Source organism: Sarcophilus harrisii, chromosome 2 (assembly GCF_902635505.1).
Source record: "Sarcophilus harrisii chromosome 2, mSarHar1.11, whole genome shotgun sequence".
NCBI classification, from domain to species: Eukaryota; Metazoa; Chordata; class Mammalia; order Dasyuromorphia; family Dasyuridae; genus Sarcophilus; species Sarcophilus harrisii.
This window is the reverse complement of record NC_045427.1, coordinates 244,158,494-244,184,209: the sequence shown is the minus strand read 5'-3', so window position 1 is coordinate 244,184,209 and position 25,716 is coordinate 244,158,494. Positions and strand designations below refer to the sequence as shown.

Here is a 25,716-nt window from a genome sequence, read left to right as displayed (position 1 = left end):
TCCAGTTCTTCTTTGGCCACAATTCCTTCCTTCTCCATCTGAGAGGTAAACTATCTTTTGTTCTTCTAATTTGCTTATAATATTCTTCTGTGTTTTCTCTTTATATTTCTTTTTGCCTCCCCATCTCCCTTCGTGTTTCTCTTTCATTATCCAATCTGAATAAACATTTACTCATCCTCTATTCTGTGTAAGGCACTATGCTAGATGCTGAGGATACAAAGAAAAGTAAATAGTCCCTGCCCACAGAGTACATTCTACATATTATACTCATGATACTTTGAGTTAAGAGATCTCAATCAGTTTTTTTTTTTAGTTTCTGATACATGATGTCCCAGGTATTCCTTTGACTTATCATTTTAATAACCTCATCCAAGAAAGGAAATGCCATTTATCTGGTATGATAAAAAAATTATAGATTTGGGGATAGAATGTACCTGGGGATGGGGGTGGGAGTTCAACTACCTATTTTACAGATGATGAAATTTAAGCAGTGGAGTTAGAATTTAATATGAATTCTCTGATTGCAAATCCTTTTCTCTAAATTATATTGATGAATCTCTCCTGGTTCTTAGTGATCACTTTTTTTTTCTTCCCATAAGAGTTCACAAACCAGAATTTTAACATTAATAAATATTAAGTTTGGGAACCCATAGTTTGGAAAAATCTACCTGTTTCTCTTTCAGAGAATATAGTTGCCCTATGTCCAGTTTTGTGGCATCTTTTTCCTTGGCACTATTCTCTCCCTCCAAAATTTTTCAGAAATCAGTGATAGCAGTTACTCTTCTAATTCTTTCAGAATCCTGGATATATTTCTTCAGGACTTCTTGGCTTTTAGTCTTTGAGGAAATTACATACTTACTCTCTTACCATCTTCTATTTTACTTTGTTATTTAGTTCTTTGTTAGCCATTTTTGTAGAGAAAACAGAAAGAAAGGAAGAGTATAATAATTCCTTTTTGTAGCATTTGTTATCATTTTCTCATTAGAGGGTCATAGATTTAGATCTAAAAAGGACATGAAGTCATCTTTTCAAATCTCCTTGTCTTAGAGAAGAGGAAATTATGAGTCAGAGAACTAAAAATAATTTCCTCAAGATTACACAGTTGGTTAAATAGCAAAGGCAAGACTAAAACCCAGGTCCCTGCTTCCAGAACCAAGTGCTTTTTCCACTGTATCAGACATGGTCTCAGCCCTCAGACTCTTACCAAGTGGAGATTGTATTTCTTCCTTGTTCTCCCCATGCCTCCCTTTTCCTTCATCAGTGAATACAAAACTAGAAACTAGGAGTGGAGGGAGGGAGTGGGATACTGGAAAGGTACAAAAGGGAAAGGGGAGAATGAAATACATCTGTAAGACTATTCAGTCTTAAAGCTCTCTGTGACTATATTTTCTGTAGAGCTTGCAGGATCAAATGAAGAATTTTGAGTTAGAAAGACTGGGATTTGAATCTCAGTTCAGACTCTGTCAAACAGTGCAATCCTGGGCAAGAATCTAGACTGGTTTTCCATTTCCTTCTCCAGCTTATTTTACAGATAAGAAAACTTAGGTAAACAGGGTTAAATGACTTTTCCAGGCATTTCCAATACACTTATGATGGAGAGTGTCATTTGCATCCAGAGAAAGCACTATGGGGACTGAAGGTGGATCATAGCATAGTATTTCACCTTTTTCAATGCTGTTGTTTATTTGCTTGTTTTTTCTCCCTCTCTCATTTTTCCCCTTTTGATCTGACTTTTTTGAGCAGCATAATAAATATGGAAATATGGTTTTTTAAAGTGACTTGTGTAGGGTCACATAGCTACTCAAGTGTCTTGAGGTCAGATTTGAATTCAGGAAAATAAGTATTCCCGACTCTAGATCTGAAAATCTATTGATTATGTCATCTAGCTGGCCTAAATATAAAATGATTAAATACCAACTATTTAATGCAAGGTAATTTGAGGGGCATTAGCAGTTGAACAGATCAGGAAAGGTTTCTTAAAGAGAGAAGAATTCCATGAGGTATGTAAGAAGGGAGCACATTCCTGAGATGGCCAGTGTAAAGAAAGAGGGAGGGTATGGAGTAACATGTAAGGAACAGAAAGAATGATAACAGAGGTCAGGATAAAATACAATGTCCAATTAGGCTACTAAGATAGGTTGGGACCAATGTGTATAGGGTTTTAAAAGCTAAGAACTTATATTTTATAGAATAACAATTTCTTTTATCTTAGAGGCAATAGAAATCTGATAAAAGATTTGGTTCAGTGAGGGAGTCCCATGGCTACCTCTGCACTTTAGGAAAAAAATTTGGTAGCAGTGTATAGGGGGCAGTGAAGTTTGTAGAGAAGAAACAAGGTGGACAATTAAGAGAATGTTACAGTAATCTAAGCATGAGGTGATAATGATTTCTTTGACAGAGCCAAGGTGATTCTAGCTATTTAAGCTAAATAGTGCCTCCTTCTCAGACTTCCATCTATCTTTTAACATTAGCATTGTGCAGTAGAAAGCATGCGAAATTTGGAAAGATAGCTTCTGAGTTCAAATCTCTACTCTACCTTTTACTGTGTGACCTTAAGTAAGTAATTTGAACTCTCAAGGTTTTTAGGGATTCAGTTTAAGATGGCCTTTAAGACAATTCAATTTCTAAATCTATGGTCCTTTGAACTGTACCATTATGTCACCAAGAGCTGCTTCTTTGTCATAATGTCAGTCTTTGCAACTCACTGCTCAGTTTCCATATGGCAAATATAATATAAATGTTTTTAGTCAATATTAGAGGCTTCCTCCTACCCCCATAAACTTTCACTAGTTCTCTGGGTTGGAAAGCCCTCAATTTCTCTATTCCAAAACTCTTTTGCTCTCTCATTTAAATGAGTGGGAGGAGGAAAAGAGACCTTGAAACAAAACTAGACCCAGGAGACAAGGTCTTGGTCTTTCCCAGACTAACCGAATTTGTGGTCTTTCATATGCCTATGTAAACTTTTCCAGGCTTCCAGCCCATTCTGTATCTCAACATGAAAAACCCAGCTGTTAGACACTTCACACTTTGGCAGTTCAGACAACTGGGACATGGTCTGTTTGCCAAAAAAAGCATTTTATTATATTTAAGGCAGAGACCAGTAGCTTGCTAGATTCAAATGGACTAGATTGTCAGAGAGCAGGCTGGTTTAAACCATGAACAATTATTGATTGAGTGCTATGTTAAATCCTCTGAGAGAACACAAAAAAGTTTACGATCTAGTCCCTTCCCACAAGAATCATACAGTCTTCCTAAGGAGATGAAACTCACCTGAAATAAAAAATAACACAAAATGCTGTGTGATCCATTATCGGGCTCTGTGACTCAGAGCCTCAGAGTATCTGGCTGCAGGATGTTACCTAGAAAACCTCTATGTCAGCATCTGCTGCTAACTATGCCTCTTTCCATTACATCATTACTAGTATCTCATCTTTCTGAGAATCACAGAGTTTTAAAAGATAGGTATAAAGCAGGTATCAGTGGAGACAAGGTGATCTATTGTCACATAAGAATTTTATCAAATATAGTATTGTTGATGGGTTCAATTTGAGTTGTCCAGCAGTCTACTCTTAACTTAAAGTCTATAAACTGAAAAAAAAATTGAGAACTCTATTTCAATTTAATTTGTTTTCTTTGTAACCCTGTGTATTTTGTGTACTTTTGTCCATTTAAAAACAGAATTCTTAGGAGGAATCAGTTGGCTCAGATTGACTACTGTGTATTTAAACATGACACAAAATCTATAGATAATATACAAATGACCCCATAAATAAGACACAAGAACTTTCAATGGCTTCTCTACCGAGCCATATCCTACCTCATTAAATTTATGGCACATTGGATCACCCCAGTGTGGATCAAACTATGCTGGAATAAAACACGTTAAATTTTCCTCTATTGGATGACATCATACTAGATTATACATAGGACAAGATTACATTGGGTGACACTACAGTAGATACATTACAGTGAATTATATTGTCCTGGATCAATTTGCACAACACTTAACACTACAAAAAAACCCAGACATTTTCCCTCAATCCTTCATTAAAGTCTATTAAATGAATCTGCCAAAGAAACAACTTGGTTTTAGTTTGGTTTGTTTGTTTCATTGGTGACTGAACAGAATTAAGCTCATCTAGTTTTTTTTTTTTACAGTCAAGCAAGAAAATGAGGTGGTAACAATGGACCAGATTGAGTAGTATACTGGTAAATGTTTAACAACAATCTCTTATGAGGGGGCCCTGAAAAAATAATAGACTTTCTAATTTTATCGCATTATTCACATTTCATCCATTACTCTTTTAAATCTAAGCAATCAACAAAACAATAGATGAAGACTTGATTTTTAGCATTTACTGACTTCCGAGGTATAGATGTTCACGATGAAAATTTAACTCTCAGCTTAGTTTGAACTGACTCTCACACAACCATTACCAAATTTCACTGGTGTATTGTAAATGATCTATCTATTGTTAGGCTACTTGTCTGGCAGAATTTGGCTACTTCTTGAGTTGGTCTTTACTTCTGTGCTCATCTGCAGTGGGACTCCCCTGGGAGGAGAATGTATCTAATTCATTCTCTATGTTTACATCCAGACCAGCCTCAGTGTCATGCTCATTAAGGCTGAGTGGGAGGCTAAGGGTAGATCTGGAAATATTGGAAGCTCTAGTTCCATTATGCAGAAATTTGTCTTGTTTAAGCACCTCCTACTTTGTATTTTCTTTACTGTCTAGTGAATGTAGAGTAGATTGGCAAAATGAGCTAAAATCTCAGAACTTGGATCTGGGTTCCTACTGAAGAGATGGCAAGCCCCAAAGCTGAGATTCTTTTTGGTCCTAAGTTTTGGGCTGTGGCTGTCTCATAGGCTAAGATGTTGGCTATAACTACAACATAATGCTAATTTGCAGCTTCCAAGTCAAAATGGGGTCAACAGTGATTCATTTGTAATTGAGTTTGACACCATTCATCTGGATCATTGCTCCACCAGAGAGAAAAATGGCAAACCACTCCAGTATCTTTGCCAAGAAAACCTTATGGACAGAGGTCCATGGGATACCAATGAGTTAGGTATGCCTGAACAAAAACCACTGATCTAAAACACTGCGAGAAAGCTTAATTGACTGGCCCTGTGTCATAGTCACCATGTGTATAAGATGGAGCAGGTCTTCCTGGCTTAAAGCCATCTCTCTACTACAGTATAAAAAAAGTATCTAGGAGCCCTCTTTAGTGCTACCAGAAGCAGATTAAAATATAATTGGGAAATACTTAACAAAATAAATAAACATAGATAACATTATGTTTTCAAAGGGAGTCAATATGCCACCCACAGAGATCTTTATGTATGTATGATGAATTAATAGCTCCAATTCTATTGGAATCTGACTCCACTACACTACATCATGTAGCTTTCCTCATTATAGAATAACATCTTCCCTATGACTCATGGCTGGTTGTTAAATGGCTATTGAATATTATCCTTCCTGCTGTTTCAGTTTTAAATTTAAATTATCCATGAGAGGTTGTCTGACATGTTGGATAGAAGGAGCTTGGTGTTAGAAGATCTGTTAGAAGAAAAAATCCTTTCTGTTACTGGCTTTATGGGTTTAAGCAAGTTACTTAAGCTCTGGAGTTTCAGCTTCCTCATTTGTAATAACACTTATAACACTTGTGTAGCAAGCTTACTGGGTTGATATAAAAAGAGTGATTTTTTAAAACTTTTAAATGCTGCATATCATCTATCATATTATCTATGTATGACATTCAGTATCATATTATCAAATATTCAGTATCATATTATTCTTAAAGTAACTGAGATATAATCTATTCAGAGAGTTAATTGTAGCCTGGGAAGATAGAGTGTTCCACTAAAAAGAAGATTGGAGGCATGAGATCTAGGTGCCACTTCCTAATTTTTCTACAGGTTGATTATATGGTCTGGAGCAGGTAACTTAATTCCCTTGAGTCAGCCTTCCAATCTATAAAATCAAGATAGTGACTGCCTTACTTCTCTCATAGGATAGATACCTTGAAGCTCAAATAATTAAAGTTCTTTGAAAAGCAAAAAGCTATGCACCACTACAATTAACAATAACAGAAATAACAATTCCAAATCTTCAACTGAAATGGAGTAAATAGTTTTCAAAATAGATCCAGTATATGAAATCAAAATAACCTGAGAACAGTATGAGGTCATATTCTTCTCATCATCCTGTCTGCTACAGAAGTTGTACTATGAATACTTTTGGTGAGCCTACAGAAAATGAACTTATATTATAATTCTTTTATTCAACTACAAAAAGCAGTTATTTTATCATTCTGTGAGCTTTCCACAGGCCATTAAATATGAAAGAACAATAATGGGTTATTGACTTTCCCCAGAACTGTTTTTATTTGAACCCCATTGAACAAGATGAGAATAATTTTTCTATAATAATAATCTGATATTTATGAAGTATTTAAGATTTTAAAAGTGCTTTATATACATTATGACATTTGAGCCTCAAAATCCTGTGAGGCAGGTATTGCTGGTATTATTATTTTTATTATCATTATAAAAAATTACATTTGGGTAATTATGCCTATATTTATACCTATGTCCATATGTGTTCTCTCAACTCACAACTGAGGAAGAAATTACAGTGTGACTAGCCAGGGCGTGTTAGTGCTCACAGTGACACTAATAAATGTAATGTTCTTATTGGCTTCTCATCTTCCCCACTATAGTGCTGATGGTGATTTTGCTGTAACCCACCTGACCAAAGCTCATCTCTTCTATGATGGAAGGATCAAATGGACACCCCCTGCCATCTATAAGAGCTCCTGCAGCATTGATGTCACATTTTTCCCCTTTGACCAGCAAAACTGTACCATGAAGTTTGGTTCCTGGACTTATGACAAAGCAAAGATTGACTTGGTGAGCATGCACAGCCATGTGGACCAGTTGGATTACTGGGAGAGTGGCGAGTGGGTCATCATCAATGCTGTTGGAAACTATAACATTAAGAAATATGAGTGTTGTACTGAAATTTACCCAGACATCACCTACTCCTTCATCATTCGTAGACTCCCCCTGTTTTACACCATCAACCTCATTATCCCCTGCCTTCTTATTTCCTGTTTGACCGTCTTGGTTTTCTACCTGCCCTCAGACTGTGGGGAGAAGATCACATTATGCATTTCCGTGCTATTATCCTTGACTGTGTTTCTACTTCTTATCACTGAGATCATCCCATCCACATCATTGGTCATTCCCCTGATTGGGGAGTATTTGCTCTTCACTATGATCTTTGTGACATTGTCCATCATCATTACAGTCTTTGTGCTCAATGTCCACCATCGCTCACCTCGCACACACACCATGCCTGCATGGGTCCGAAGGGTATTCCTGGATATCATCCCCCGCTTGCTCTTCATGAAACGTCCTGGTGTGGTGAAGGACAACTGCAGGAAGCTGGTTGAGTCCATGCACAAACTTGCTGGAGGTCCAAGGTTCTGGCCACAGCCGGAGCCCAATTTTGTTACCTCATCTTCCACCAGCCCCCAGAGCCCAGACCGGTCACCCTCAGCTTCATTCTGTGTCCATCTGGAGGATCCAGTCAAATCTCAACCTGTTTGCAAGTCTCCCTCAGGTCAGTATACTGTGCTGCAGCATCCTGAACCTGGAAAGCCCAGTCCCTGCTCTTCACCCATTCCCCAACCTCCTCCAAATAATACCCATCCCTCTGGCTTCTCCAAAGTCAGATCTCTAAGCGTGCAACAAATGTACAGCTCCAGCAAAGTGGAGGAAGGAGGCATCCGTTGCAGGTCAAGGAGCATTCAGTATTGTTCTCTCCAAGAGGATTCTTCCCAGGCAAACAATGGACAGTCTGCCAGCTCCCCTGCCTCTTTGAGGAGCAACAAAGATGAAGTCCAACCCCAGGAGAAGACCTCCCCATGCAAGTGTCAATGCAAGAAAGTCAAAGGTGTACCTGTCTCAGATCCAATGACCAAACCACGTAGTACCAAAGAACAGCATGCCCTGCCCATGTCACCAGCCTTGAAACTTGCAGTAGAGGGAGTCCAATATATTGCAGACCATTTGAAGGCAGAAGACACAGATTTTTCGGTAAGTCATTCAATCAATCACCCAAAAAGGATTTATTTATTTTTGCTGAGGTAATAGAGATTAACTGACTTGCCCAGAGTCATACAATTAGGAAGTATTAAGTGTCTGAGATCTGGATTTGAACTCAGGTCCTCCTGACTTCAGAGCTGGTACTCTATCCACTGTGCCTATCTAACTGCTCCCCCAAAGGATTTATTAAGTCCAATCCATAGCAGCTGTTAGAAATTATAGGGCCTACTGGGATAAGTTCCTAAATAAATGATAGACAGTCTGCTTTTTATTTTCTTCTATAATGACAGGGAAGGATGAGTCAAAAACAGTTCCTAGTTCCCAAATTATGTACACAAACTTTTGAAATATATTGAACGATCTATGTGTCTATTTGCTGCAGATTTAATTTCTTCCCTACTCCCTCTCCATGCATGCCTAGTTAATTTTAAAGAAGCCTGATTTTCTTCAGTTCACTTGATGAGGAGGACTGCAAAGTAGGACTCTTCAGGGTAGAACTTATGTACTTGTGTTGGAGGTCAGAGAAAAGCCAAAATCTGCCCCCATACAACTGAAAACCAATTGTACATAACTGCTCTTCGCTTTGTGGACAATATCAATCTCAGAACAATACTCAGAGTGTGACAGGTAAATGACTGAAAAATGGGGCTGACCCTGGGTCTGAAACATGAACTTATGCAACATTGCACAAGAAAAAAAAAAATTGTTGACTCAGTTATTCAATCTGGGTTTACAAATTCCTAAGAAAAATCTCCTGAGGAGCAGCTAGGTGGTGCAGTGGATGGAGCACCAGCCCTGAAGTTTTAACACTTACTACACCTCCTAGCTGTGTGACTCTGGGCAAGTCACTTAACCCCAATTGCCTCAGGAAAAAAAAAAAACAGAACCTCCTGGAGAGATAACTTTTTTTTCTAGATTAAAGGAAGGAAGGAAAGAAAGAAACTAGCATTTATAAAGGGCCTTCTATGTGCCAGACATTGTGCCTTATACTTTGCAAATATTATCTCATTTGATCCTCATAATAACACTGGAAGGTAGGCACTATTCTGAACTCCATTGGACAGTTGAAGTAATCAAGGCAAAGATTAAATGACCTGCTCAAGTTTTAGTATCTGAAGTTGGTAAGTATCTGAAATCTGATGTGAACTCAGATTTTCTTAATTTCAGGCCCAATTCTCTATCTATTGTACCACCTAACTGTCTGAAAATCAAAGTCTTGCGCAGTGTGGATGATGGGCACAGAGAAGAAAGAAACTTGACTTAGGAAAGAGAGTGGAAGCTGACATTTAGTGTTCCTTCCCATTTATCTTGTATATAGTTTGTTATTGCTCAGTTGTTTTCAGTTGTGTGTAACTCTTCATGAATTCCATTTGGAGTTTTCTTGGCAAAGATACTGTAGTGCTCTGCCATTTCGTTTTCCAGTTCATTTTACAGATGAGTAAACTAAGGCAAACAGAATTAGGTGACCTGCCCAGGATAATACGGTAAGTGTCTGAGACCAGATTTGAATTCAGGAAGATGAGTCTTCTTGACTCCAGACTCAGTACTCTATCCACTGCACTACTTAACTTTGTGTATAATTGCAGGTTGCCTCCCCCATTAGCCTTAAGGGCAGGGATTGACTTGTCTACTTTTGTATCTCCAGCATTTAACACCACCAGCTGGCCCACAGTACGCATTTAATAAATGTTGATTAATTGATTGTAATAACCGAAAGAGTCAAATGTGACTAGGGCTGTGTGAATTTTGAGAGACATGAAGGATGATAATAATGGTGGCATGGGAAGAGAAAAACAATATTTATAAGGTACTTTTAGTTTTACAAAACACTTTTGTTATAACCACTCTGTGAAGTAAATAATGTAAGTAGTATTTTCACTCCCACTTTACAGATGGAGAAACTGGGGTTCTTAAAGGTCAAGGAACTTTCTCACATTCATATCACTGCTGAAGCTGAGCAATATTGAGATTCTGGTCTTCTTTCCATTCAGGACTTCCTATGGCCCTTGGAGTCAAGGACAAAAATAGAATTTGATCTCTGAGGGTTATTTCAAGACCCATCAATGGTGCTATTTTCAAGAATAAGGCAGATGATGGAGACACCAGGAAAAATAGTTCCTTCCACTGGGATTTTAACCTTGGATTTCAAGGACCTGATGGAACAAATTAAGTTAGGATATTTACAGAGCCAGTCTTAAACATGTTACTAGGTATACAGATGACCTTGGGTTATCTGCAGAACATTATGTGAAATTATCCTATTAAGGCAAGGTACTTGTCTTCTTAAGAAAATCTTTGCAATAATCCTATATGGTTGGAGATTTGGAAGATGGAAGAACCCAGAGAAAGCCCAGGAAAAAATGATGTGTTTGATTGTTTAATTCAGACTATTCCTGATTAAACTTACACAGAAATTGCTGTGAGAAAGAGCATAGCGTAGTGCAGAGGTGTCAAATACCTGTCCATGGCATGCATTTGTCTCCCAACACTCCTGACTGCATCCTTAATCCAATTAAAATATAACTGGAAATATTTGACAAAATAAAAAACAATACAATAAAACATAGATAATATTACATTTTAAAACTAAGGCAACATGCAGCCCATGAGGATCCTTATGTGGGGTTGTACATTTCTATTTGTCAGACACAGCTGGTGTCATAGATGGTCTTGAAGTCAGGAAGATAGGTTCCACCATGCTGGTCATTTGACCCTAGGCAAGTCACTAATCTTCTTAGACTAATACACAATATTCTAAGAATATAAGTTGAAGAACAGCTACTGGCCTATATTGCTGTCAAGAGTTTGTTCACAAAGAAATTCCTTATACCAATGAAATCAAAGATCCAGACCCTATCCCTTGACAGCTGGAAGTGGTGAATAGAACTGGAGGAGAGGGAGCAGGCATTTTAAGCAGCAGCTGGAGTTAATCAATGACAAATATTTATTAAACACCTATTATGCTCTAGGTGCTATATGTGCTATATCCTGGGAATACATAGAATGGCAGAAACGTAGCCTTAGCCCTTAAAGAGCTTACATTTTAATTAGGGAGAAGACATACAAATGATTATGTATTTCAAAGATATAGAGAGTATAAGTAGAGAGGTGGGTGGAAGACACCCACAATGCCTCCACAAGTTGAGATTTGAGCTGGGACTTGAAGGAAGCCAGGGAAGTCAGGAGGAAGAGATGAAGGGAGAAAGCATTTTAGTCAGGGAAAATTCATAGATTCAGAAGATCGAATCTTTTGTTTGAGGAACAGTTAGTAAGCCAGTATCTTTGGAACAGAGAGTACATGAAGGGGAATAAAATATTTGTAAGAAGGGACTAGTTGTATAAGGCTGGAGGTAACAGGGAACTCCTGAATAGAGAGGTGACATAATTAGGCCTGCACTCAAGAAAGAATTATTTTGGCAGCTGAGTGAGAGATGAACTGAGGTGGGAAAAAGTGAGGAAGATGAATCAGCAGTAGTTTAAGCATAAGATGATGGTTAGTGGCAGTGTCAAAGAGAAGAGAGCATGTGAATATAGAAATAACAAGAATTGGCAACGTATTGAGTATGTAGAGTATTTTTGAGAGAGGAATTGAAGATAACCCTGAGTTTGCAAGCCTAAGAGGTGATACTCTAGGCAGTAACAGGGAAGTTTAGAAGAGTAGAAGCCTTTGTAGTGGGGGTATAATAAGTTCTGGTTCTGATATGTTGAACTTGAGATGAATTTGATATAGTTCAAGATGTCCAAGAGAGCAGTTGGTGATGGAAGACTTAGGAGAAAGGTTAGAGTTGGATCTATAGACCTGGGAATTTTCTGAAAAGAGATGAAAATTGCACCCTTGGCAGCTGATTGGATCGCCAAAGGAGATAAATACTATGGGGTGAAAACAAAAGAGCAGCCAGCTTAGCATCTAGGATAACATCCAGAATTGGTGGTATGACTTAGATAAGGAAAGAAAGGTGAGAAAGAATTAGAGTTAGATTAAAGAAGTGCTCAGATAAGTATGAAGAAAACTAAGAGAAATCAGTGTCATAAAATTCTGAAGAAAAGAGAATATCTTGGAGAAGAAAATGACTATCAAAGGCTGGAAAGTGATCTAGAAAGATGAAAATTAGTACAAGATTCAATCTGTCAATTAAGAGCATTGGTGACTTTGAAAAGAGAAGTTTCAATCAAATCATAAGCTCAGAAGTCAAATTGTAAAGAGTTTAGAATCAAGTTGGAGTAAAAGAAATAGATGCACCACATATAGACAGCTTTTTCCAAGGGTTTAGCTATGAAGGAGAGGAAAGATATAGGATGATAACTAGTGAGATGAATGGATCAAGTGAAGATTTTGTAAGGAGGGGAGAAATGAAAGTGTTTATTGACATTAGGGAAGGAATTGGTAGGTAAGGAGAGACTGAAGATTATTAAGTTAGGATGATGGGGGGATGGTGGGGGGTAATCTGGAGAATATGGGAAAGGAAAGGATTTAAGGATGCATGTAAAAGAGCTTTGACTTGTTGAGAAGATACATGCTTTTTCACATGAGATGGGGGGTGAAGTGCATGAGTGATATAAGATGAGAGAAAAAGGAATTATCATTGAATGGCTTTTTTAAAGTATGAATTGAGGTCTCCACTTTAGATCATGGGAAGAGGGTTCTTTGGGAGGCTGAAGAAGAATGAAAAGTTTGGGATAGCTGTAAGTAGGATAAAGAAGCTGTTAGAAAGATATAAAAAGATTGCCTTGCTGTAGTGAGGATCCAATTAAGATTACATAACATGGGTAGTAGATCCTATCAGCTCTATCAGCTCAGTTTCTTTATTTCCTGTAGTTTCATTCAGTAGCACCTGAATAGGACAGGTGGTAGGAATGATCAAAAGTTGAAATTTGGTAAAGAGTTTGTCACACATGAAACACCAGCAGATAATATAATGATGTGTTTGATTGTTTAATTCAGACTATAAGGGCCTTGTGAGTCAGCAGAGTAGAAACATCAATGAGGGCTGGAACTGACAAAAAAGACTTCATGAATTAGATGGGGAAATATGCTAGGTTCTAAAGGATGTGTAGGATTGAAATAGATGGAGGGATATGGGAAGCACATTTTGAGTAGAGTAGATTAATATTCCCAAAGGCACGAACAGAGAAACAAAAAGGACATTTCCAGAGGATAATGAGGAGAGCTTGATTTGAATAGAGGTTGTACACTGGAAAGGAATAAGAACTGAGGGAAGATGGTGGAGACAATGCATTCTGAAGAGGATTTTGAATGTCAGGCTGGGGAATTATGGTAAGTAAACTGGGAGCTTTTATCCACCATTAGCTGAAAATTGATCCTATAACAAACCCTTTAAATGAAGGGTGGGGAAATGAGCAAGTAAAACCTATGACAATCCAACTACAGGATAATGAAGTAGAGAATAATGAGGAGGGAAGACTCAGGAACAAAGTTTGCCTTGAGGATCCCCAGAATATGTCTCATGTCAATAAATGTCAAGGGTGGAAGCCCAAAGATGCCATTATGTAATCATGAGAGAGATTTCCCTGTGAGTTCTTGAAACAGAAGAGAGATTTCCTATCTCTTGGCATTATACATATCTGAGAAAATGTGCCCCTTAGGGGACAACACATTCTCTAGTAGTTTAATCAAAAACTTAATGAAAACCAAGAGATAAATGTGGCATTTATCAGTACATAAAGTTCTGTCAGAACAAGTGCTCTGGAATGAAACTGGAAACAAACAAACAAAAAACATGCATAAAACCCTCATTTTTTTCCTTCTTTAGCTCACTATGTCACTGCTATCCAAACAGCCCTTTATCTCTGGATCCCTTTCATAGGGCTGAGGTGACCGGCTTTTCATCTGTGATGAGTTACAAGTCCCTGGGGAGTACAGCAGACTTCACACAGATCAACATTCAGGAATGAGTTGCAGGAACACTTTGGTCGGCTCCTATGTTTCATCTTCAGGAGAGAAACAGGGTGTTGGGAGGACAAAAGGAAAAGGCAATTAGAAGAAAATTGGAAAAATAATACCCTGGGGAACCAGGCTTTTTCGGCCTTCCATGGGAATAGAGGGATAATAAACAGCATCTTTACTAATAAATTACCTTGTTGCTTCTCTGGCCCTGATTAAATAAACACATTTGTTTCGATTTGGCTCAATACCATTGGGATTCCAGCAATTACATAAGAAAGTGGAACAGAAAAGTCTATTGAAGGACTATCTCATACCTCAATATACTTGCAAAGCCCCCAAATTGAAGTTTGGTTCTACTTTTCCCTCTTTTTCCCCACCACTTTAAAGGGTTTGTTTTATTTTAAATATTTTTATAGGACCAGGGATTAAACATTAGAATAGGCTATTTTGAAAGTAGCTAAGACCACTATCTCCTATACAGTCTCTGGATTTGTAAACACACAGGTAGAGATAGGTGGAAAATTGTTCATTTATAGATTAGCTGTCCCCCTGAAATGGGCCCTGCTTTAATTTGGAGAATCACTCATACCATCTAAAGCAAATTGAGATGTCAGCACTCTGAAAGAGAAAAACTAATGATCGAAGAGGAAAGTTACCAAGATGGCAAAACAATAAGTCTCGAGAAGGTACTTATGAAACACTCAGTTTCTTTTCTCCAACTGATAGGGACTTGTTTTCTCTATGTCAAATCAGAGCTAATAGGGCTGATAGATTTGAATAGCCCTATGAATTTTTTTGGTTTCTCTCTCATATACAAAATAGACAGACATAGATACATAAACCCTCAGAATCTATGTAAGAGTATCAGCTAACATGTAGCCCATTCATAGCAGCCCATGTAGCAACATTCATTCATCTTTGCACAAATTTTTAGACACAGACTAACAAGATCCTAATTACCTTTCCATAAAATCATGTGAAGTTTACTAACCCTTCTTCTCCCCATCTATTGTTATACAGTGGACCTATACCTATTATAGCCAAATCCCAATATAACAGTTTTGGAATTGGAATGGCAGGCAAATCTGTCTGTGTCTTATCAGAGCAATATTTTCTTCTATGCCTAGGGACAGAGAGATATGGGACTTTAAGTAGTGAGAAGAAGACCGAGGAAAACTTTTTGACACATTAAGATTCAAAACAGTATCACTTCAGAGCAGTGGTTCATTATTATCTTTACCCCTCTCCAAAAATGCTTTCAGTTTGTCTCATATGCTACTTGTATGATATTTCAAGAGTTAACTGTAGCCACTTAAAACCCAGATTTGGAGGCAGTTCGGTGACACTGTGGATAGAGCACTGGGCCTTGAGTCAGGAAGACCTGAATTCAAATATGGCCTCAGACTCTAGCTGTGTGACTTTGAGCAAGTCACTTCAACACTATAGGCCTCAGTTTCCTTAACTATAAAATGTAGATCATAATGGTACCTTACCCCTTGTTGTAAGGATCAAATGAGATAATATTTACAAAACACTTAGCATAAAGCCTAGTACACAGAAAGCATTAATAAATTCACATTCTCTCCTTCCTTTCCAGATGCTTCCTCAGTCAGGGTAATATGCAAACAGAAGAGAGAAAATTGGCTGAGAAATAAGAACCCACCACATCTCCCCATACTCCCATTCCTTTAAGGCTTATTAACATCTCTGTTAATCAGAAATCTCTTGACCTATTCTTATCTCAGAGAATTTAAATTATACAGTGGGAGCTCTTATGGTGCAGTGGAACATCTTGAACTGGGAGTCAAGAGACTAGGTTTCCAGTCTCAATTCTTCCAGCAATTAACTGTGCAACTTTGAACTTACCATGATCAAAGATTTAAAGCTGGAAGAGACATTAAAGATCATCACATTCAATCACTTATTTTATAGATGAGAAGACTGAGGACCCCCAGATACTGTGATTTTGCACCGATTACATGAGTAGCCTTTCTCTGTAACTAGATTTCCTCACCTGTAAAATGAAAGGATTGAGTGAGATGATCTGTTAGGCTTTTTTTCTACTTTATGGAAAATTTTGCTATACTTTTTCAGAGAGATTCTTTTGCTACTGAACAGAAAGTCAAGGATGGAAGTTGATGGCATATGTTCCAGATGCTTCATTAGTCAAGGCCACATAAGGCTTAACTAACCAATTGATCAGTACATTGCATAGCAGTGGAGCTCAAGGAATGTGTCTATATGTGTGTGCATATATATATATATATATATACATATATATATACATGTGTCTTTGGGGGACTTCCTGTAGCTTGACAAACTGAACATATTCATGATTGACGTGCTTGCATAGGCTTTATTTAAGGATACACACAGTGTGAAATTATTTGTCTCAAGATGACCTTGAGCAGCTATGGATCTTCTGTTTACTTCCCCTGGCTCTGAAATGCTTTAAATCCTAGAGAGTTCATTCCAAACAGGTTAGAGATCCCATTAGAGGAAAAAAAAATTTCCTCTTTTAGGTAATGATGGTTTAAACAAACAAACAAACAAACAAAAAAACCCCTAAATAGAGACTCTAGACCAAGCTTTATGTACAAAGGCTTTCAACTCAAGGTCTACCCCACAGTATTTCTCCCCACTTGCTCAAGTACTGGGCACGTTCCCAGGATTTAGTGATATGTGTAGGCTAGGCAGAAGCTACCCTGGCTCCTAGCCTGAACATTCTCCTGCAATAATGGGTTTGTGGTTATCTGGAGTTAACATGAATCAAGAATATCTATGGCTTCCTATATATCCCTTTCATCTCTCATTAAGTCCTAAAATAACTTCTTTTTGCACAAGCAGAATTATACAGGAAATGCTTCTGAATGTTGGAGGGCATGGTTAGTAATTCAATGTTCTGTCCCATTTCTAGGTGAAAGAAGACTGGAAGTACGTTGCCATGGTCATAGACAGGATCTTTCTGTGGATGTTTGTCATTGTCTGCTTGCTAGGAACCGTGGGACTCTTCCTCCCACCTTGGCTGGCTGGAATGATCTAATAGAATGAGAAAACATTTAGAATACATTTGGAATTTTCATCTACCTGGAGGGAGAGAGTAAGATGGAAACTCTCTCTATGAATTATTCATCACATATCTGCGCATGACTCATTACTGAGAGCTCTGGAAATCTTCAGAGATCACATCATATCCCAAGTTATCCCCATTTTCTGTATCCATTTTGAAGCAGTCTTGGAAATAGTCAGTGACTAGCCTATTTGTCTGGAGGAGAAGATTTTGGTTTGTACTGATTCCGTTCATACCCCCAATTAATCTTACCTCCTTGGCTAGTAAAAAGTATGTGGAGTGTGGATGGTTTTATCTTTATTTGCAAGACTATTTTAATGGAAAAAATCTTATTAAAGATCATCTTCAGCATGATGATCATCATCAATATCCCAGTATATGAATAGATATTGTTGCAAGTTGTGGGCAAAGATATGACCCTTAAATAGAACAGAAATATTATGGCGTTCAACCCATGACCCAACTGAAACTCAACGTACGTTGAAGACCCCATTGGAGAATGGTGACAAGATGATTTGGTTGTATGTCTTTATCTAAGTCATTCTGTCAGTAAATAAACTCTCTACTGGTCTTTTGGGGTGTAGTATGAGGCCAACTGTGAAGTGAAGGAGAATAGAAAAGCTTCAACATGACTTAGGGATGTTCAGTAGCATAGACTAAATTTTAATATGTTTAGCTTCTGATAAGAAGCTGCTGAAGTGAGTCAGGTGTCCCAGGTCCAAAAAATCCTTGATTCTATTCCTTAGCATATAAGTGACTCCATGGACTTATCTGTCTGATGAAGGGGAACTATTGTGTAAACCAAACCTCAATCTGAAGAAAAAAATGTTAGAGGTTTCACCTATTTCTTATTTAAATCTGGTCTTTGTTGGGTCTAGGAGGTCCTGAAAGGTGATGTAGATGCTATATCTAAACTATGAAATTAAGAGAACCCTTTCCCTCCATCCTCCCTTTACTTGGCCTAGAGCTTATGTCTGTTTCTTTTACGTCCTGAAGGAACCCAGCCTCCAAAAAGGCAGAAGGCATGTTATCTACTTTTTTAATCTTCTTCAGCACTTCTGTGCATAGTTCTTCATACATGCAAATATAATCTGTAATTTCCTCAGTGTAAGGAAACAGATTGTGACCTGTATTATGATAAGTTCTAGGATTTTGTCTGAAGCACAAGGACATTAAATGACCTGCTCAGGCTTACAAAGAAAGGATTTGAATCCAGGTTTACTCCAAGTTCTACATTTTACCTGCTATACTATGCCATCTACGGTAGGCTCTTAATAAAGGTATGTTTAAAAAATGGCTTTCCCAAATTATAGATCCTTCAGGATGGACAATGTTCTTTCCTCTATGAATAATAAATTAAATATTACTTCACATTTATAGAAACTATTGAGGATCTGGTATATTAGAAAATAGAAGCTAACCCAATAAAGGAAAGATCTGAAGCAGAGATTTCATACTTCATCAAGAATAAATCTCAGCTACTTATAAATGACATACCCTCTGGCACTGTTCTTCATGGTACCATTTGAGTAAAGTCAACACCATTGGTATAACTTTTCTTGGATACTCAGTAAAGTCAACAAAAATGCCCATTTTCTGAATAGGTTAGCCAAAATTTTCTTGACACATTTCATGGGAAAAAAAATCTAAAATGGTTTCTTAAGAGTTGGATAGAGATTTGGTCTTGGCTCCATATAAGTCAGTTTTGTTATTCTAACTATTGGGGCACAAAAAATGTCATGAAAATAGCAAGAAGTTTATGGAAATCCCTATTGTCTGAGGATTTAAGATCAGGTTAATCCTAACCTGCCCACTATGTGAATTTACATTTTACCCATGTCTATTCTCTGACATCATGAAATGTCAAGAGTTGGAAAGATCTGACCCATACCAGAACAAGAATCATCTCTACAACATACCTGATAATTAGTCACAAAATAAAAGTGATCTCTAAGCTTCATTAATAGGGCAACTAAGTGAGGGTATATAGAGTGCTGGATCTGGCATCAGGAAGACTCATCTTCCCAACTTCAAATCCAGCCTTAGACACTTTTGTGTGATTCTGGGAAAATCACTTAAATCTGTCTGCCTCAGTTTTCTCATCTGTAAAATAAACGAGAGAAAGAAATGACAAATTATTCCATCACCTTTGCCAAGAAAATCCAAACTGTGGTCAGAGTCAGACACAAATAAAAACAACTGTACAATAGCAATAAGCTTCATTAATAAAAATATAATATATAAAAAGATATATCCCTATTGTCCTTTGCCCTAGCCAGACTACATCTTAAATCCTTTGCTCAGTTCTGAGTATGATGAAAACACACTATTAAGATGAAATCCACCCAAAGAATCCTGGAAAACTGGAAACTATGCCACATGAGAAAGGTCAAAGGATGTTATGGTATTTTATATTTTATACTTAGCTGATAGACATGTATTATGTACCTGTAAGAAAGGCAAAAAACAGTCTTTGCCCTGGAGAAACTGACAAATTAGTTTTATTTTGAAGAAGGAAAAAGTTGGCAGGAGTGTGTGTGTGTGTGTGTGTGTGTGTGTGTGTTAGATGGTGTGTGTCTGTGTAATAAGAAGCAAGGATTAGAATTATTTTGTTTGGCTCCAGAGAGCAGAACTATGAACAATGGTACTTAATTTACAGACAAACAGATTTTAGCTCAACATAAAGTTCGTTAATAAGTGGAGTGGGCTACCTTGGGAGGTAGCAAGTTCTCCATCACTAGAGGTCTTCATGTAGAGGCTGGATGCCCTGCCCCTTATGGGGATGCCTAAAAAAGGATTCTTGTTCAGTTATGGGTTATACCAGATAATCTCTAAGGCCCCTTCCAACTGAGATTGTGTGCTTCTATGATTTTTCTATAGCAATAGTAGTTTGAGAGACAGGAAGAAAATTGAGATCAGAATAGATTAAAGTTATAACCAAATAAACATTTATTTAAGCACATAGTAAATTCAAGGACCTATTTTCAATGAGTGCTAAGGATAAAAAGAATAAAAACTGTACTACACAATTCTTGCCTTCAAGGAACTTATAATTTAATAAAAGGTATAAGATTCAAGACAGAATGTGGTAGGATAGACAGAGATAGAGAAATGAAAGTGAAACAGACAAAGAGAGAAAGTATATCATAAAAGACAAAAATGTCTAAAAGGAAAAGGCCAAAGATAGTGATTGTTTAAAAAAAAAAAGGGTAAAACATTGAATTTCATAATTGGGACACCATAGATGATCTAGGAGAGAATGATAGGATGGTGTCTGTGGAAGGGGCAGCTAGGTGACATAGTAGATAGAATGCTGGACCTGAAGCCAGGGAGACTCATCTTTCTGAGTTCAAATCTGGCTTCAGACATTTACAAGCTGTGTGACCCTGAGCAAATCATTAACCCTGTTTGCCTCATTTTCTCATCTGTAAAATGATCTGGAGAAGAAAATGACAAACTACTCCAGTATCTTTGCTAAAAACAATCCTAAATGATATCATTGAAAGTTGGACACAACTGAAAAATGACAACAGTAACAAAAACAGTGACAACAGTGGAAGAGTTACTGGAGGGGTTTGGAGGATTATGGAATTCTTATCATTAAATTTCTGATAAATGTTTTTATAATTCTTATTCCCTTTTATTTCCAGTGATCCTAGAGTTATGGAGGAAAAGGAATATATGACTGAGAAGAAAAAAATATATAGGAACTTGGTGAGAAAGTGTTAAGAGAGATCATGACTTTAAGGTGAACCAACTTCCTGAGGACTTTAATACAAATCTTCCTTGTATAGGAAGCAAGTGATAACTAATTTTTTTTCCTGAGACAATTGGGGTTAAGTGACTTGCCCAGGGTCACATAATGAGGAAATGTTAAGTGTCTAAGAACAGATTTGAACTCAGGGCCTCCTGACTTCAGGGCTGGTGCTCTATCCACTGTGCCACCTAGCTGCCCCCGAGTGATAACTATTCTTAAAGAGAATGAAATAAAGCATCTGCAGTTTCCCTGTATCTTGTCCTTCTTGAGATAGACAATGAGATTGAAATCATGTATGAAGAAGGAAAATATCCAGAGTCCTTCCTACCTCTGGAAGTCAGTCTTCAAATGCTTAATATGAAAATTTATCCACACTGATTCCAAGGATAGCCGGCCTATTTTTTCTAACAGGGACTTGCTAAGAATGTGAATGGAACACACTCCAAGAATTCTCAGCAGCCCCATTTCCTGGCAAGTTAAGGGGCACAAAAACCATCCTTACCGTATATCCCTTCCAAATGACCTGACATGGTCCCATCATTAGAACAGGAGGGCAAGAGAATTATCTTCAGATATTGCCTTGGTTGAAGCACTCTTCCATTAGCATTTGAGCTGATCAGATTAGCTAATATTTATCTTGGGAGGGGCTGACTTATTTAGTGGTAGGAGGAGAGAAAACAGTGTAAATATTTATGGCATAGGAGAAAGTGGATAAGGTAGTTGGGCTTAAATGGTGGTGGTGTCACAAAAGGAAAGGAAGATGGAATATTTGTTGACTTTGAGCAAAAGGTTCTTCTACATAGAATTCTTCCATTCAAGCACACATGAAAGACAGAAAGGAATGCAAACCAATACTACTGTGATCATTTCATTATTATCACCAGCATGAATTACTGAATAATTTTTCTAAGTACATCCCTGTGGATGACTCTTAAGTAAACTCAGACTGATAAATGAAGAAATAAGGCCAAGATTAGGGGAAAGGCAAATTCTTGGATTTTTATATCAAAGTTTACATCAAAAGCCTGTAGTCCATGTCCTACCAAGGAATTCCAAGGAAAGATTTCAATGAGTCTGTGAACTTAGATAGGAAAATATATCTGCATTTTCATTAACCTTTGACCTAAAATTTGATATTTCCTTCGATTATGAATATAGAGATCAAACCCTCATTTTGAAATGAGGCCCATAGGCTTCACCAAACTGTTTGAGGAATTCATGAAACAAAAACAAAATTAGTAACTTCTGCTGTAAATAATTAATTCCCCTATTGTGTGTAAAATAGGATTTGATTTGCTAAAATTCCATCTATAATCATGTTTTCAGGATCATATCTAACTGTTAATTGAGGATCACTTCTTCTCAAAATTTTAGGAAAGTAAGAATAATCACTGACCTCAAGAATGTTATGTCTTATATATCTAACATATATATGTTATAAGTTATATGACTTTCTGATCTATATGGGAGAAGAGGTATGGGGATGGGTGACTGAGATCCACTACACAGAGACCAGAAGCACTTATGCAATCTGGGAATGAGAGAAGTTAAGAGGCTAGATTTCAGGGACTTAAGTCCCACAATCCTGTTTACATAATGCTATCCAACTTGCCAGATGTATGCAGCAGCTGAGTCTACTGAACAGACCCTTGTACTTTATTGAGGTTGTTCTTTTGGGAAGCAGAAAAAAAAGTTCGAGATTGCCTTGGCGTTACTGCTCCTGGCTGGCAGCTCCTGCTCACTCATCTATTGCTCCGATCAAATTGGAAGCTGGTAAAAGGAGCAAGAAAATGTCTAGTCTTTTGATTGAGTCTTTTCCTGTTCCAAGGTCATTGAAATCTCATCTGATGTTTGATATCTAATGTGTTCTTTGTAATAACCATTTTTGCCATAGGCTAATTGCTTCCAAGAATGGGAAAAGAATGAAATTATTTCTTCACCATCTCCTTTGCCCTGGATTCATTTCCAAGGGAAATCTTGAAAGATAGTCTTGGCATTCTGCTGTCATCCATTAAGAGCTGGCTCAGGGTTTTGGGCTGACATTACCTTTGCCTTCAGTCTTATAAGGTCAGATTTCTTCCTCTCCCAGACCTAGAGCAAGCTCTTCTTGGATGAAGGGGAGGGTCAGAGTGCCATATTTCATAGGAAGAACAGTAACAAACTAGAGAATTGCTGAGGGGAAGGGGGCTGTGATGTTGATAAGATTATAGATCATTTCCATAAGAGGGGAAATGACTGGAAATGTTTTTCCCAAATAAAAGACTTTCCACAGGACATGAAAGTTTTTTTCCAAGCTGTCATTTGGAAGAGAGATTATTAAACTCATTTTGCTTTACTTCAGAGGGAAGAACTAAAAGCTTCAAAGAGGCCAAGTTTGTAAAAGTAGCATGACATTTCTTAATAAGTAGTGAGTTCCACAAGGTCTTGCAAGGGTCATTGTTGAAAAATTATCCATGCATATGTTTTGAAAATAAAAAGCTTTAATAAAAAAACAATAAAAAGAAGTAGTGAGTTCCTCATTATTTGAGGTCTTCAAGTAGTCAGTCAATAAACAGTTATTAAATACCGATTATGTGTGCTTGCAAGCACTCTGAAAAGTTCTGGGGATACAAATATAAAAGAGTAAGACAATCCCTGACCTCAAAGATCTTAAATTCTAATGGGGAAAGACAATAATCAAAATGAAGCTGAAAAGGAAAGGGATAGGTGCCCATGCAAGGTATGTGATGAAAAAAATCCAAAGGAGTATTAGTTTTTAGCTAGGACGAAAGTGGAGAGATGGTTGGTGCCATCTTAAACAGAGGTTTTGGGAGGATCTTTGCTCTTTTCTCCAATGAGTGAAACAGAGAGTATTGAGGATGCTGGTGAGGTTTGAGGATCAAAGATGATGCAATTCAGCAGGATGAGGAAGTTTAGTGATGAAAATGAGATTTTTGGAAGACATGATGAAGAAATCTAAAGAACAGCAGCTTATAGAAATTAGAAATGAGTGGAGACTGGAGAGCTACTTGTTGGAGATTCAATTTAATCCATTTCCACAAATAAATAGTTGCAAAGTACTCTGTGGGTCCTAGTAATGCAAAGGAAAAATATCTCTGCTTTCAAGGAGTTTGATTCTATTTGTGTACACATATAAACATGATAAGAGATAATTAGAGGAGAGCAAACATTCACATCTAGGAGCTGTATAGAAGTCCCATGTTCAAGAGATATTTGAGACTTGAACAAAGATAGAGATACAAAGATAGAGATATTAAGAGTTAGAGCTGGGGGAATTCTTGTCAGTATGATCAGGATTAGACTAGACTAGAGGACCCTTCCAATTCTGAGATTTGTGTGATTCTGAGGGACAGATACTCCTTTAGCATTGAGTTTGAATTATAGAGAAAAAACAATTAAGAATTTAGAACTCTAATCAACATCATGACAAACTATGAATCTAAAATAATGAAGATGAAACACCCCACTAATCTGACAGAGATGAACTAAACATGTGGAAAGAGACACAGATTTCTGAATGTGGCTAATGTGGAGATTCATTTTTCTATCTAAGCAATTATGTATTGAAGGCTTTGTTTTTCAGGATAAATTTGCACAATTGGGGAGAGGCAGTAGGAAAGACATATTCATATAATATTTTCTTCTTACTTAAAAATAAGAGAAAAATAAAATAGAATTAGAAAATGATTGATATCCTTCTTGGCAATCAGTGGAATTATCTTTGTCTAATAAGTATCTGCTAAGTACAAGTAATGGAAGACCTGTAACAATTCTTCATTCATTTATCTATTCAACAACATTTTTTAAGAGATTTGTTGAATATTGGTAATATAAAAGTAGATAGTACAGCCCCTGCTTTCAAGGAGCTTTTCCATCCTTTCAGAAGACAAAGATGAGTTCTTGAAGAAAGGTGATTAGGGAAGTCTAGGAGTAGAAAATGGCACTAGAATGATGATGCTGTGATTTACACATTTGTTTCTCCCTTTAGTGGTCCTGGAAAAGGAGGTCCCTATTTCTACTCATAACTCTGAAAAGAATTCTTTGCCTTAGTTTCTTCATTAATGAGTCTTAGCTGATTAGCTTCAAATTTCTTTCAAGTGACCCAGGAAATACAAATATTTTCTCCATCCAGAGGGTACTAACTCTCTGTACCCAAGCCCAGATTTGCTATTCTGATAATGAATGAATACAGGAAGGGGAATTGAATGAGAAAAACAGGAATTATAGAATCAAGAGAAGATAGATCTGGAATAGATCTTAGAAATCAGTTAATATAACCTTCTTGTTTGAAACTGGGGAGGGATAACTGAAGACCAGAAAAGGCAATTAACTGAGTCAAATTCACACAAGTTCATAAGTTAACCAAGACTAAAACCTACTTCTCTAGATTACCAGTTCCCTATTGTTTCTACTGTCCTAAACTTCTATTGTCTGGAATATTTATTCTAATTATGGATCTCTACCTCATCTGAACTGCTATAAGATTAATTAACTGAAACAAACTACCTAGCAGGTTTCTGTATATTCTATTTGTTTTGTTTTCTCATTGTTTCACAAATGGGAATCTTGGCTTCAGATGTAGAATATGAGACTGCCAAGAGGAAAGGCTACCTTATTTATCCTTCTCTCCCCCACAATGCTTAACACAAGGTCTTGTCCATGTTAGGTGTTTGATAAATGCTCACTGATTACCTCAGCACTTGCCACAGACAAGTTTTTCAAAATCAGTTGCAGTTTAGACAGCATTAAAAATAAAAATGAACAGAGAGGCAAAGTGAGTTGAAAGAATAATGGATTTTGGATCAAAATAACATCATTTTGTTTCTTTATCTTCCTTTTTATACATCCATGAAATGGGAATAACCAGA

At 37.3% G+C, this 25,716-nt stretch overlaps 1 protein-coding gene across 1 annotated transcript in view; it reads left to right on the top strand.

Annotated features, from left to right (window-relative positions):
* CHRNA4 (cholinergic receptor nicotinic alpha 4 subunit) overlaps positions 1-18,597 on the top strand; it is a 59,867-nt gene extending 41,270 nt beyond the window's left edge. The window contains exons 5-6 of the mRNA XM_003757603.4: positions 6,727-8,107; positions 16,939-18,597. Coding sequence (XP_003757651.3) covers positions 6,727-8,107; positions 16,939-17,064 — 1,507 coding nt within the window. The 3' untranslated portion in view covers positions 17,065-18,597. The remainder of the gene's footprint in view (positions 1-6,726; positions 8,108-16,938) is intronic.
* Positions 18,598-25,716: the final 7,119 nt, after the last annotated feature.